This window comes from Rhinopithecus bieti, unplaced genomic scaffold (genome assembly GCF_001698545.2).
Source record: "Rhinopithecus bieti isolate Rb0 unplaced genomic scaffold, ASM169854v2 scaffold_15133, whole genome shotgun sequence".
Lineage (NCBI taxonomy): Eukaryota > Metazoa > Chordata > Mammalia > Primates > Cercopithecidae > Rhinopithecus > Rhinopithecus bieti.
This window is the reverse complement of record NW_016808815.1, coordinates 1,881,113-1,896,852: the sequence shown is the minus strand read 5'-3', so window position 1 is coordinate 1,896,852 and position 15,740 is coordinate 1,881,113. Positions and strand designations below refer to the sequence as shown.

The 15,740-nt window shown below is 35.8% G+C and overlaps 1 protein-coding gene across 2 annotated transcripts in view; it reads left to right on the top strand.

Annotated features, from left to right (window-relative positions):
* Positions 1–15,740, top strand: part of SLC5A8 (solute carrier family 5 member 8) — a 65,147-nt gene that overhangs the window by 22,964 nt on the left and 26,443 nt on the right. For both annotated transcript variants that reach the window (XM_017887295.1, XM_017887296.1), the window contains exons 6-10: positions 2,316–2,456; positions 5,385–5,514; positions 8,650–8,738; positions 9,927–10,039; positions 12,795–12,862. In XM_017887295.1, the coding sequence (XP_017742784.1) occupies positions 2,316–2,456; positions 5,385–5,514; positions 8,650–8,738; positions 9,927–10,039; positions 12,795–12,862 (541 nt within the window). The remainder of the gene's footprint in view (positions 1–2,315; positions 2,457–5,384; positions 5,515–8,649; positions 8,739–9,926; positions 10,040–12,794; positions 12,863–15,740) is intronic.

The following is a 15,740-nucleotide window of genomic DNA, read 5'->3' as shown; positions in this document are numbered from 1 at the left end:
ACCTGCCAAAAAAAAAAAAAAAAAAAGAGAGAGAGAGATAGACACTGAAAGACAGTGATTTCATCTTGACAATTCTTTGTTTTAAGCAACTTTGAGAGTTTCTCTTTTGATGTTGTCCTGGCAATATATAGTATATTAACATAGTAGCTTATGATTATGTATTATAATTATATATGTATGTGTATGTAGTATATAATGAAAATTATCTAATATTAAGTATTATTTCTAGAGAATTGACTAGTAAAGTTATGGTCGATGCTTCAAGTGACAGTACAGCACATGATGTAACATGTTTTAAACAGCTATTCAGTTTTCCTAAAGAACAAGAAGAGACTAGATATTTCATCCCAAGTATATCACACAATTCAAAAGAATATTGAACACACCTTCCGTTTTGGATCAATAGTGCTGTCCTTTTACAATATGGAAAGGCACCCATGTCGTCTTGAACTAGCCTACCTTCTCTTTGAGATAGCAGCCCCACTTTGAATAGGCAGTCTGAAGAAAGAAAACCCATTTTACACTTGGTGGCTCTTTTCTGATCTTCTGAAAATAAGCACCAGAGTTTGAGAAAAGCTTTTTCAGAAATTGGACAGGGTCAATGTGTTAATGTGCAGGAATAAATTTTAGTGAATCAGTTTCAACTATTTTCAATATTTATTTCCTTCTTTTAGCTCAAGATTCAGATTCTAAGGAAAAGAGCCTCTAGTTGCCTAGCTTGGGACGTGTTTCCACCCTTTGGCTAGAGCAGAACAAGATATTTTGACTGATTGTCAATCGAGACTATTTAATGGAGAAATGGTGGTTTCCCCAAAGCAAACCTAGGTTGCTGTTACCAGAACAGGGAAAGGGGAAGTCCAGGAAGTGGAAACAACCAATGGCTACTCTTGATTACTCCCAAATGTCTTCCTGGTAGGCCAGGCTGAGGAGAGAGGGTATGGAACCAATCATTTTTCTGCAAGTTAGCTGTCACTTTATACGAAGGATACATATATATTGGAGCACTGAAGCAATAGCTTATATGCATTAGTAAGAGATTCTTAAAAAAAGATTAGACATTTTTATGACCTTAGCTTTGAAAGTCATTAAGCAACAATAAAAAGTCTATTTGTGTTTCATACTTTTCAGGAGTATCACTTGTTATTCTGATATGTTTTGAGAATACGGTAGACAAAGTTTGCTCAAATTAAGATAAATGAAGAGAAGAAGGGTATTGTATTGGTATTTTCTGTGTTGTCTGCCATTGGCCTATATATTCTGTATGGCCTAAACCACTAAACTGAGTGTTTTAAATCTTGTCGTATCTCCCTCAGATAGCTCGCTGACTCCTTTTGTCTCTTCAGTTAGCTAATGTAGTAGCTTCTTTCTCTTGGGAAGAAAGGGTCAACACTCTTGAAACTCTTAAGACATTGATATGAAATGTTAGACATGAAATAGAGGCTCTTACTTTCCATAAGAATTCCAGAATATGCATACAATTAGAGCACTTTACTCAATGGATCTCAAATATAAGATTTGAAATGAATTTGCAAAATTTCATAATTTTAAGGAAGTGTCCATGAAAGCTAACTTTGCAGAAAGTTTTCTAGCTCATATTGTGTATCAGAGATGAACAAAATCATTCCTTCCAATACAAAGGATTAAAAGATCTTTCAAACATGGAAATCGAGCTTTCTCTATGACAATGTTTTGGACTTATGTACATGATGTCATCAAGTGGTTTTAAACTATTAGTATTTAGCTTGTACACACAGCATTTTAATAAAGCATGATTACAATGACATGCAGTTTTTAGAAAATGCAAAACTTTAAACTGTATTAATTGACTGATTAGTTGAACATGAATATAGATTAGAACTATGACTACATGTGCTGGGAGAGGAATTCTATACACAATGTGTTATTAATTTTGTGTTCATTTTAGTGCCATCTCTACTGCTGCGGTGCACTTAGGAATATTTTTCTCTCCCTCTTTCTCTTTGTTTCATGTTCTCTGATTACATCGTGTCAGATTTGTTCAAACGACAGTTTCCTTATATCAGAGGAGAACAATTTATATAAATGTTCAGAATGATTGCAACATTCATTTCCCCCAGTCTCTTCTAGTATTTCCAGATCTCTGAAAATAATATTTTTTATTTCATCGAACTTAAGTTGGAAATATTTCTACCTTTTAAATTAATTAATAAATTTGTACATATTTATGTATGTGTTGTATATATAAATATACCTTGCTTGCTTCCAAATATAGTCTAAGAGAATTTTTTTTATCTCTGCTAATAGTTCAGATTTGTTTTCTCTTTCTTGTCATTTAGTTTTAATCCTAACCCTTTGCAAAGACACACCTTCTGGACAATTATTATAGGAGGGACCTTCACATGGAGCAGCATCTATGGTGTCAACCAATCCCAGGTGCAGAGATATATTTCTTGTAAAAGCAGATTCCAGGCAAAATTGTAAGTCATACACCATGGTATATGAAGCATTAATAACCATCAATTGTCTTTATGGAAACTCTTCTATAAGTCACATTTAGCTCCTTTATGTGTTTTGTGTCATAAAATTCCAAGAGATAAATGATGTATTTGGTTACAAAAGGACCAAGAACAAAGTGGTACTGTATGTTTTAAATCAGGTATTTGAAGATATTTATAGGAATTATTAATGAAAACAAATCAGCATGTATTGTGCATCTATTTGCATAAGAACCTATGGGGGATAAATATATATGGCCTTTGTCATGAAGAAAGTTAATCTCAAATTAGGAAAATACATGCAAGTATGCTAAAAAATAATATTAGAGACATATAACAGTTTCATGAAACAATATAACAATAGAGAAAATGTTCCAGAGTATATATAGTACTTTGTATTTCATTTTCAGACACAGTCATAGGTTTATAACCCTGCTCTAATACTTGCTACTTGATTGATCCTGGGCACATTCTGCAGTCTCTTTGAGGTGCAGTTTCTAAACTTGTAAAAGGAGCATAAGAAATACTGTATACCTCATGGGAGGTGTTGTAAAATACTGTGTTTGGCATACGTGTGGTAAAGGCCTAGTAAATGTGAGTTCCTTTTTCCACTTCAACTGATGTGATGTGAAGGTGGAGGATGGATGAGAGATTCCTATTGAACTGGCAAAATGAATATGAAGAATGATCATAATTTGGGCAGGTGGAGAAGAGTAGGAAGGCGTTCTAGGTAGGTAGAGTGATTTGGATGAATGTGCAGAGGTAGGAAGGACAGCAAGGTCCAGAACTCTCGAGCCCATCTTGGTTTGAGCAAAGAGTGTGGAATGGTGGCTGGTTCCTTCTTTGGAGACATCACATCACTGCAGTGCTCACCACTCCTTGTGCTGATAAATAGGCTGATTCTGCTCACGTGCTTTTAGGGGCTTCAAAGCTCTAAGGAGATTGAATAAGAGTCCAGGGTGGATAGGGTGAGGGAAGGAGGGACGATTCTATTTCTATTCAAAAGAGAAAATGAAAATATTGTGATGTCATATGTCAGAACTCAATATATTGAGAGTAAATTGGCTTAGAGATTACCCAAATCCTTGAAGAACTCACAGTGAAAAATCTATATGAATATGGATATAATAACTGGATATGGGATCCCCCCAAAATGAACTTAAGAATTCTGGTATTTTAAGGAATTTTGGAAGAATGTAATTTGTAGATAGAGTAGTCTATTGTACTTTTAAATCTACACTAGAGCTGATGCCTGTCCCAAAGTAATTGTGGACAAGCTCTTCTTCTCTTCCCTTGGGAACATGAAACCCAAAAAGCCCGACCTGATTACTTAAATAACAGCATTAGAGCTTTCTTGATAAAAATCAATTACTGTAAGCATAGTGGATCTGCATGAAGCAGACTCTCTGAACCCAGGGGACTCATTTTCATCTGCCTTCTTGCACTTATGCTATAGGGAGAATTAATCCCTGCTAAAAAGCCAAGACCTACTGATAATGATTGACAAAAGACAGTGTGAGATGTTGATAAGTGGTCAATTTGAACAGCATAAAAGTGATCTAAAACAATATATTACATTCATATATAAGACAGAAGAGGTGTTTGGGCAACAGAGTATCTGGACATAATTTTCTGGTGATTTGGAGATGAGCTAACAATAGCAAAACATACTGCAATATTAGTCAATTCAAGGGAGAAGGATCAATCTGATAAACCCATCTTTGGTTCTTCCAGAAGCAGACTCTGAGGTTGAGGTTAGCATGGAAGAGTTGATCAGAGAATCACTATATGTAAAAGGGAAGAAAAGGAAATAGGATTGATGAGAGGGAGACACTGGACTGTTATGCAATCTGAACAGAGGCCTCAAAGGTTGCTCTAGAGCTAGGATGGCTCTTCAGACTAGTCCCATGTTAGGGTGAGGGGACTGGGACTTTAAACCTCTGAATCAATTTTTCATTGGATGCAGACTCCCCGGAGCGTTGGGAAGAAGGAGGCATGACTTCAGGGATGGTACCTGTTTTCCACTTAGGGCAGCTCATCACTGTCCACTACAGTACCAGTGGAAAAAATATGTAGCCATCTTAGCAAGAGAAATGTTTACTATTCAGCTGATTATTAAGACATAGGATTCAATAACATTAACACTAATATCAATAACTAGTATCAATAACTTAACAGGGGTTTATTGCATGTAAGTACCATGTTTCATTTAGTTTTATAACTTTGTGATGTGGGCATTGCTATCCTATGCTTCAATGAAGAAACTGAAGATCAGATAGGTTGAATTACTTGCCCAGGGTCACATATGGTAGAGCCAGGATTTATGCTCAGGACTGGCTCCAGTGCTGTGTGTAAACCTTTATTCTCTACTGGAGCACACACAGTATATTACAGTGTTGAACATTGTTTGAGAAGATACCTGTCCAAAGAATACAGGTTTGCATTCCTACTTAATGTGTGGTCTTATAAACAACATTTAAACAAGTTTCATGAGTTACTGTGTAAATGTTGACAGTGTTTAGCAGTTTACAGTGGCATTACTTTTAAAAGGAGAATGAGTTAATGCTCGGTTGACGATTAAAATCCTTATTTCATGACAAGAAGACCTGAAGTAGTATAACTAGGTACCTTTATAAAGCTACCAATGCCCCCAGAGTTTCGACCATGAGCGTACACTCTTTCATGGGGAAGTCCCATCCATTCAAATATTTACAAATACACTGTCGATTGATTGGTATCATAAGCAGAATATTAGGCTAGAATAAAATAAGTAGTGTTTTAGACAATCAAAAGATAATGTGCATTTATTGAGTCTAATCATGAGGGTCTCTTTTGTTCATATAACAGGTTCCCTAATCTTTGGGACAGAAATTACAGTTGTCTTTTGCTGGTTTGTTTTCACTTCTTTAGGTCTCTCTACATCAATCTTGTGGGACTCTGGGCAATCCTCACGTGCTCAGTGTTTTGTGGGCTCGCCCTATATTCTAGGTACCGTGACTGTGATCCTTGGACAGCCAAGAAAGTGTCTGCACCAGACCAGGTTCAGTACCATGTCTTTTTTACAGGTGTATGAATAATATTCAAAAAGCTTATGAGTTGAGAGGAAAGAGCATTCCTATTCTTGTAGAGAAACGGAAAGTGAACTTGCCATAATCATCTTACATTTCTATAAAACTTTGGTAAGAATTTATTTTAGCAGATATAGCAAGAATGAAGAGTACTGTATCTAAAATTAAAATATGGAAACACCAGGAAAAGTCAAGTAGAGTGTTAAATAGAAATAGCTCAAGGTTGGGAGTAGGAATGTAAACACAGTTTTGTTTTGTTTTGTTTTAAACTACACAAACCATTGAAGTATAGAACATTTTGTGGATGCTTGTTAGAGCATTCATTTATAAACAATTTATCTTCCAATTTTTTAAATGATGGAGAGATGGATCTAATAAGTGAATATTTATTGAGTACCAACTCTGTGGTGAGATTCTGTGCCAGGAGATTAACATACTTCATTTAATTCTCACAACCCCACAATCCTGATTTTACAGATGAAGAAATGCTTTTCAGAGAGGTTATATAACTTACCCAAGATCACGTTGCTAATAAGTAAGAATAACTATGAGCAGTTATCAAATACCCACCATGGGCCAGGCACTACCATAAATGCTTCATATAAATTTCAACTTTTAATCTTCACAGTCACCCTCTGATGTAGGTTCTACGATTATCTCCCTTTCAAAGATGAGAGAATTCAGGCCTAAAGAATTTAAGTGAGTAACTAGCTAGTAACCTGAAGCCAGGATTTAAAACCAAGCCAGCTGCCACCAGAGTCCTAACTTTGAACCTCTGTGCCATTTATTGTCTTTCAAAAAGGGGAACTAGAGTTCAAACCCAGGATTGCCCAACTCTAAAGCCTGAGTTCTTGCCAAAATTATTTTCTAAGACTCGCTTGCAGAACAAGTTCCTAGGGGATTCATTAGAATGAAAATAGATGGAATTTCTGTTGATGCAAATGCATCTCATGCTCCCTGAAAAGTACAACTTTGTGGGGCTAGAAAATAAAAACACCCTGGAGCTGTTTCTCAACCATATCTTACCCTATGCCCTCCTTTTTATAAACACACCCTCCCTGTCCTCTCAGAGAAGGTAGGAATCAGGTTTACTATGAAGATGGAGGCACTGTTCTGTTACATTCCCTCTAATAAAGAATAGTTTGTGACTGTTATCAATCTATATTGTCATGAAGACAATAAGGACTTAAAAAAAGTTTTTAATGTACTTTGCCTTTACCCTGGGCAAAAAAAAAAAAAAAAAAAAAAAAAAAAAAAAAAGTCCCTACGACTTCCCACCTTTGAGACATCTTATAAAATACATTCAGGGTGTCTTGCCTATACACGCTTAGACAGTCCGTGAAGGTTTCTCTTCAACTGATGTTTCCAGGACTGTGTTAGTAAACAAGTAAATTCAATTAACATTTCACTGGGGATACCGTGCAAATAAGACAGTGGAAGATTGTGTCAGAACCTTATTCTCACCCAGTCGTGGTGGCTCACACCTGTAATCTTAGTGCTTTGGGAGGATGAGGCAGGCGAATCACTTGAGGTCAGGAGTTCAAGACTAGCCTGGCCAACATGGTAAAATCCGTCTCTATTAAAAATGCAAAAATTAGTCGGGCATAGTGGTGGACTCCCGTAATCCCAGCTACACAGGAGGCTGAGGCAGGAGAATCGCTTGAACCTGGGAGGTGGAGATTGCAGTGAGCCAAGATCAAGCCACTGTACTCCAACCTAGGTGAGAGAGGGAGACTGTCTTAAAACAAAAAAACAAATACAAAAAAACCCCTTATCCTCGAGAGAGCAAGGATATGTTTCTCTATGCTCTGCTGGCATTTGCCTAGAGGAAGCAGGCCAGTTCCTAGATATAGTTTTACTATTTTCTTCTCTATCAATCCTATTTCATTGGTTCTACCTATACTTGAGGGAGCCACTCAGACATGAAATAATTACATCGCAGATTTTTGAGAAAGTTGAAGACAGGATAGAGGATTTTGGAACTTGCTATAACACTATAGATGGAATCTATATTTGCTATTTGTGGGACATTGTTTAAAGTTAAACCTTTATGATATTTTGGGAAAACTGGGTCTTGATCTCATATAGGGATAAATGCTATTCCATTTTTCTGAGCATAAAGAATGAGTAAGCTTTGGAAAAGTGGAGAACGCAATCCTAAAAGAACTGAAACAATCCTACTGTTGAAACATTCCCTTTCAACAGTGGAGGAAGTTCTTCCATATCCCATAAGCACACTATTGTTAAATGAAATTGAAGAGGCTATGGAAGCTGATAAAATAGGACATGTCATCTACTCTGTACTGTGGGAGAAGTTCAGGTTTTAATGCACATGAGAGGACGCTCTTCTAGAAAATTGTCCACTTAGGACTCTTTTGATTCGGAAACTGATTTTGTAGAAAAGCTGCCGTGCAACAGAGTCCTGAAGTCACACACTTGATTATCCTTATTTGATATTTATTTTTTAAAATAGAAGTTATCAAAAGCAAGTTAGTATCAGGAAGTTTTTTAAAAGAAGCAAGTTTAAGGGATTTCCTGAAGTCATTCTCCACCCATCACTATGTCTTGTACTTGATGCAGCTAAAATTACATCTTCTATCCTGGGCAGTGACTAAAGTTCACAAAATGTCCTTGAGTCATGAAGTAAAGTTAAGTGGATGCTGCTTACTTAAGCACAGAGGTGTGTCAAATATTTCCTTTAAAACAACTTATTATTCCCAAGAATAACAACTACTTTGTTTTGAGCATTTATTATATTCCATATACTATACTATGAGTTTTACATAAATTATCTAAATTAACTTTTACAGCAACTCTATGAGGTTATATTATTACCACTATTTTATAGTTGAAGAAGCTGGGACTCAGAACTTCACTTACAAAAGCCACATCTCTGTGAATCCAAAGCCTCTTTACTTAACTACTGTGCTATTCGTTTCTCTAAATGTTAGTAGTTAAAGGGTTTAATTTTAGGTATTTGAAAATTTCAGTTGTGTGGAATAGCTCCTTTCAGTTCCTGAAGGAGACAAGATAAATGATAAACTAGGCATTCATTAATTTTATTCAGTAGCGACAAGTACTTGGAAATAAATGTTGGAATTTTTCAGCTCATGCCTTATTTGGTACTGGACATTCTGCAAGATTATCCAGGACTTCCTGGACTTTTTGTGGCCTGTGCTTACAGTGGGACGTTAAGGTATGAACTATGACTCTAATAACACATGATTTCCCTGTTGGGATCTTTCTTTTGTTATTAGATACTTTAGGGGGATAATGTGGAGTTCTGGGCATGGACACAGATGGCCCAAAGTAGGCAATCTGCTGCATGTGTCCTCTCTGTGGTCTGACTTATCTCTGTGGACTAGTGTCCTGTTGTCATCAGCTCCACTTTTGACTAGGTCCCTGCTCTCTAATACACCATCATACATCCCATGATGTGATACTCTGTGGTCACAATAATGATGATTGGTTGACGGTAGCTTTCGCTGATGATCAAAACTGGGTGCCACAGTCTTGATTGAAAACACACATGAGGCTAAAGCATGGTCAACTTGAAAATTAGAATGAAATCTTCCATTTACATGTTGAATAATATATACTGCCCAGAGAATCTTACATTTTCTGATCTATCATTGCCCTTTCTTCCAGAGAATTGTTATTATCAACATGTACAGTGTGCGTTAGTGGGGATTCAGGAAATTAATATTGTTGACATTTACAGCACATGGTAGGGAGGACTTATGACAGTCCTTTCTATGCACAAAGAAAAATATGTTTTAAAGTTGTTATTTATAAGAATATGGAGTAATCTGTGTAGATTCTTTTAGACACTGAAGATTAACTGCAAGTGGAAGCAACATTAACACATCCTTTCTCTTTTACTGTCAAGCCTGTAGATGTTGCCTGAATATCATTTTTGGATGATAACAGTTTCCAGAAAGGCAGTGCTGTGATTATTAAAAATAGCATAGTAGAGCCGGGTGTGGTGGCCCACGCCTGTAATCCCAGCACTTTGGGAGGCCGAGGCAGGCGGATCACGAGGTCAGGAGATCGAGACAATCCTGGCTAACACAGTGAAACCCCATCTCTACTAAAAATACAAAAAATTAGCAGGGCATGGTGGCAGGCGCCTGTAGTTCCAGCTACTCTGAAGGCTAAGACAGGAGAATGGCATGAATCCGGGAGGCGGAGCTTGCAGTGAGCTGAGATCATGCCATTGCACTCCAGCTGTCTCAAAACATTAATAATAAAATAAAGTAAAAATAGCATAGTAGAAATCGGGTTATATTTTAGAAGTGACAATTTGTTTACCCCTTTCTCATTCCCACTTAAAGTATTATTAAAGGTAAAATATTATAAATCAAAAGTTTTTTTTCCCTTACAGCACAGTGTCCTCCAGTATTAATGCCTTAGCAGCAGTAACTGTGGAAGATCTAATCAAACCTTACTTCAGATCGCTCTCAGAAAGGTCTCTGTCTTGGATTTCCCAAGGAATGAGTAAGTTTCTGTTTTCACAATTCCATTTTAGCTCAGAGAGATGATTTTTTTGAGACACAAAAAATTTTTTTCCACTGAAGCTACAGAGGAAGAACCTCTGATTGTGAATGGATATCCACATATGTATGCCTATGACAATGCAGATTTTTTTAAATGTTTGTATCCAGTGTTTAACGTTACCATATCTGTAATCAAGATTTGGGAGACACTTCAAACAATTAATTGTCAGTGAACCACAAACGACAATTTGCAGGGGACCGATTTGGCTGTCCTTTTTTTCCTGTGCCTTCATCCTATCCTCAGTTTGTGTTAAAATTCTTAGCCACACACACACAAAAATTCAACTATTTTCCTTTTGAACTGTAGTCCACAGTTCTAAGAAATATCCCTACTTTGGAACCAAGAGCCACATTTTTTCTGTGTTACCTAAGAAGGCACTGAAGATTTCTGTGTTACCTAAGAAGACATTGAAGATTAACTGCAAGTGGAAGCAACTTACAGTCAGTTTCAATTACTTAGTCTTCCCATAGACACTTCCCAAATGTTTACAGAGGATTACATTAGATTAGATTAATAGATTAGATGAATTGAAGATAAAGAAACAGAGTGTTAAGAATTTTGACTCGTCTTAGTTGTCTGTTCTGTCTGCTTATGTACACTGTCCTGGAGATGAACTATAAATTTGTGCAAGAAATTCTCAACTTCTGTTCTGTTCAATTGTAGAGCATCATTAGGGGTTAAATACCAGCTTGAATAGAGTGGTTTAAGCATCTTCAGTTCCCAGATGTCTCAAATGTAATATCCAACTCAAAGAAATCTTGCCAATGCACTGCATTCTTCATTTTGACACCTTGAAATGAATGACTAACAAATTCCTTTTTGAGAAAGAATCTTTAACCTTAACACAATAACATTAATAGACGGTCAAAGAAATAGTAAATTATACCCTATTAGCAGCCATAATTCTATGTAAAATTGCCACGACTGTAGCCTGGAATGAGTCCTTAATTTATATCCTTCAGTGTTCCCTAAATTTAAATAGCAATGCATCATTTTATTATGTACCCAATTTTAATCCTGGAGCATAATTTCAGAATGATGCAATGCTTCCTAAAGGGTTTTTAGACTGGTTCACTATGGGATTATTGAAGCTGTGTGGTTAGTAGAATGAACAGATGCTTTTGAAGCGAGACAAACCCAGTCTTGCTTTGTTAATTTACTAGCTGTTAACCTTGAGAAAATCCAGTTACCCATACAAGCCTCTATTTCTCTATATGGAAAATGGGCACACAAACACTTTGCAGAATTGGGTTTTGAGATAATGCATATAAAACAGGAGGCACTAGCTGGTGCTCATGGAATGATGTTGATGAATGACAAATCAACTCTGCTAATATAGATGAGATTTTCATTCATTTTAAAGGGTACTATGAAATCATAATCTTGAAGTATATGCAGTAAGGACATAGGGAAGAATGTGGCAGATGATTTGAATGTGTTTCCAATAACTTTGAGTTCCCAAAATTATAGGTGACTGTTCATAACCTATCAAATGGAGAATCAAACCTAATATATTGAAAATATGATTTACATTAAAATTGAGAGGCATAAAAATCATATCTATGAGAACTCTTTGAAAAAATATTTAAGATTTTTCATTCAGCTGCATTATTTACTCAATATATTTAACAAAGCTATGAGTGCTAAAGTAAGATAGAAATAACATAATATAAGAAATACAAAAATTTAATGATGGGCAAATTTTGCATTCATTATTTTTCTGTATATTGAGTTTTGCATTTGGGAAATTATATCAACTGATTTCAGGTGACTTTTGCTGAATGAAAGTATTAAAGGGCTTTTTGCATGATATTTCCTATAACTTAAAAGGTAATACATGTACCTGGAGAAAATTTGGAAAATACTGAAAGTCAATAGAAAAAAATATTCCACAATCTGACCACCAGTGGTGGTTTGAGAACTTTTATAAACAAGTTTGGGCTGAGCATGGTGACTCACGCCTGTAATCCTAGGACTTTGGGAGGCCAAGATGGGAGGATCGCTTGAGCCCAGGAGTTCGAGGCCAGTCTGGGCAACATAGCGACAACCCGTCTCTATTTAAAAAAAATTTTTTTAAAAGAAGTTTGAAGAAAACAACTTAGCAGAAGGGCAGATGTGCTGCTTATCCAGAAGTTGCCTTTCTTTGCTAGTTTAATAGGAAGGGCTTGAGGATACTTAAGGAGATTATGAGGGGTCTAAAAGTCCTCCAACACCCCATGGTGTCCATTGCCACTTCCCAAGGGAAATGAATGCTTAAAAGTCAGAAGAGTCTAATTTCTGTTTATTACTCCCTCTCTCACCTTGCACAGAGCAGAGCTGAATAGTATTCTATTTTTTTACAAGCCGAAAACAGAGACCTGAGCCTTCCTTTATATACAAATGTTTATGGAGGATTAGATTAATAACACAATATAGTTCTTAGTTTTAAATCCCTATAGTTAATTCCAGGAATTCTTATATAACCTGCTGTCATAACTAATCCTGGGCCACAATGTAAGGGCTTTGTCCTCTTGGAACACTGTTAATGTCAGAGGAAAACAGCCCTTTTCTTTATTCACTGGCTCTGATGTGTGTGTCCATTCTTCACCACAGTCATGTTACTTACTTTGAATCAAAGGTGTGGTGGATTATTCTATTGAGAATTCTAATTCTCTGGGTCTGGATTTTAACACTGGCTTTTATGTTGTCCGTTTAGGTGTGGTGTATGGAGCCCTATGTATTGGAATGGCTGCGCTGGCATCACTTATGGGAGCTTTGTTGCAGGTGAGAGCTGACCCCTGGAGGTTTAAGTCATAAATCACTAAATCTTTTTTTTAATGTTGATGTCACCATCCTTCCAGACTTCTCTCAATGTATATTGACACCTGGACATATCAAGTGGCAGAGATGACTATACTTAAAAATTTTTTTTTAAAATTAAACTTTGTGTTTTGAGATAATTGTGGATTTACATGCAATTGTGAGATATAATACAGAGAGATCTCATATACTCTTTACTCAGTTTCCCTCAATGGTAACATCTTGCAGTGGTAACATCTTGATAGTACAATATCAAACCCATATATTCTGTATACTAGCTCTTGGTCAGATGTGGTTTTCAAATATTTTTTTACACTGTAGTTTGTCTTTTTATCCTCATAACAGGGTCTGTCAAAGTACAATTTTTTTTTTTTTTTTTTTTAGTTTGGATAAAAGTCTAGTTTATCAATTTGTCTTTTCATGGATTGTGTTTCTGGTGTAGAGTCTAAGAATTTTACCTAGCCCCAGATCTTGAAGATTTTCTTCTACGTTTCTTTTCAAAGAGTTTTAGAGTTTTACATTTTATATTTAAGCCTGCAATCCCTTTGGAGTTAATTTTTGTATAAAATGTGAGACTTAGGTTGACATTCTTTTTTCCTCTATGAATGTTCAACCAGCACCTTTTGTTGAAAAGGCTATCTTTCTTCCATTGACCTGCCTTTACACGTTTGTAAAAAATCAATTAAGCATATTTGTGTGGGTCTATTTCTGAATTCTGTTTTCTTTCACTTATTTATGTGTCTGTGCTTCTGCCAATACCACACAGCTTTATAATTTGATCATTTTGATTACTGCAGCTTTAAAGTAAGTTTCAAGATCAGGTCGATTGATTCCTCTCACTGTATTCTTAGTTTTCAAAATTGTTTTAGCTATTCTAGTTCTTTTGCCTTTTCATATGAAGTCTAGGATAATTTTGGTCTGTATCTACAAAAAAATCTTGCTTAAATATTGATTGCCTGAAAGCTGTTTATTCATTTGAGAAGAAATGACATCTTTACTATGTTGAATTTTCTAAAACATGAACATGGTATGTCTCTTCATTTATTTAGCTTTTCTATGCAAATCATATTTTTTATGTTGGTGTCTATGTGTTCAATGCTAATATGTAGAAATAAGATTAATGTGTTTATATTTATCTTTAATCTTGTGACCTTGCTGAGCTCATTTATTAGTTCTGAGAGTTTTTTGTTTCTTTGTTTTATGTTTTGGTTTGTTTTGGTATATTCCTTGAGATATTCTACATAAACAATCATGTCATTTTCCAATAGGGGCAGTTTTATTTCTTTCCTTCTGATCTGTATGTATGCCTTTTATTTCCTTATCGCACTGGCTTCAACTTCCACATCATGTTGAATAGAAGTAGTGAGAGTGGAAATCCTTACCCAGTTCCCCAATGTGAACAGGAAACTCTCTATTCCTTTTTTTTTTTCTGAGAGTTTTCACCATAAATGGGTGTTGAATTTTTTCAAACACTTTTTCTGTCATCAATTTATATGATCATGTGATCTTCTTCTTTATTCTGCTTACATGATGGATTACATTGATTGATTTTTTAATGCAGAAACAGCCTTGCACACCGGGAATAAACCTTGTTTGGTCATGGTGTGTAGTTATTTTTATATATTGCTGAATTCTATGTGCTAATATTTTATTAAGAATTTTTACATCTATGTTCATGAAGAATATTGATCTGTAGTGGTGTGTGTGTGTGTGTGTGTGTGTGTGTATACTGCCCTTGGTTTTGATAGCAGGGTTATACTATCTTCATAAAATAAAATGGAAAGGATTCTGTTTTCTATTTTCTAGGAGAGATTGTCTAAAATTAGTGCCAATTGTTCCTTAATTATTTGGTAGAATTCTCTAGGGAAAGCATCTGGGCCTGGATTTTTTTTTTTTTTTTTTTATTTTAAAATTATGAATTTAATTTCCTTAATAGTTATAAAGATATTCAAATTATCCCTTTCATATTCAATGAAATTGCGACAATTTACGTTTTTGAGGAATTGTTCCATTTTATCTCAGTTTGCAAATTTATACATGTATAGTTGTTCATAGTATTTCTGTACTATACTTTTGATATCTGCAGGAACTGTAGTGATAGCCCCTGTTTCATTCCTAATATTGGTAATGTTTATCTTATTTTTTTCGGTCTTTCTATGGGTTTGTCTATTTCATTGATGTTTTCAAAGAACCAGCTTCTTTTTTCCATTGATTTTACTGTGTTGTTTTTCTGTTTTCATTCATTGATTTTTAACTTTTCTCTTTATGACTTCTTTTCTCCTTGCTTTGGGTTTTAATTTGCTATTCTTGAGGTGGGATCTTAGGTTATTGATTTGAATCTTCTCTTATTTTCTTTTTTTTTCTTTCTTTCTTTCTTAATTAATTAATTTTTTTATGATACTTTAAGTTCTAGGGTACATGTGCGTAACGTGCAGGTTTGTTACATATGTATACTTGCGCCATGTTGGTGTGCTGTACCCATCAACTCGTGAGCACCCATCAACTCGTCATTTATATCAGGTATAACTCCCAGTCCACCCCCCCTTCCCCCTCCCCATGATAGGCCCTGGTGTGCGATGTTCCCCTTCCCGAGTCCAAGTGATCTCATTGTCCAGTTCCCACCTATGAGTGAGAACATGCGGTGTTTGGTTTTCGGTTCGTGTGATAGTTTGCTGAGAATGATGGTTTCCAGCTGCATCCATGTCCCTACAAAGGACACAAACTCATCCTTTTTAATGGCTGCATAGTATTCCATGGTGTATATGTGCCACATTTTCTTAATCCAGTCTGTCACTGATGGACATTTGGGTTGATTCCAAGTCTTTGCTATTGTGAATAGTGC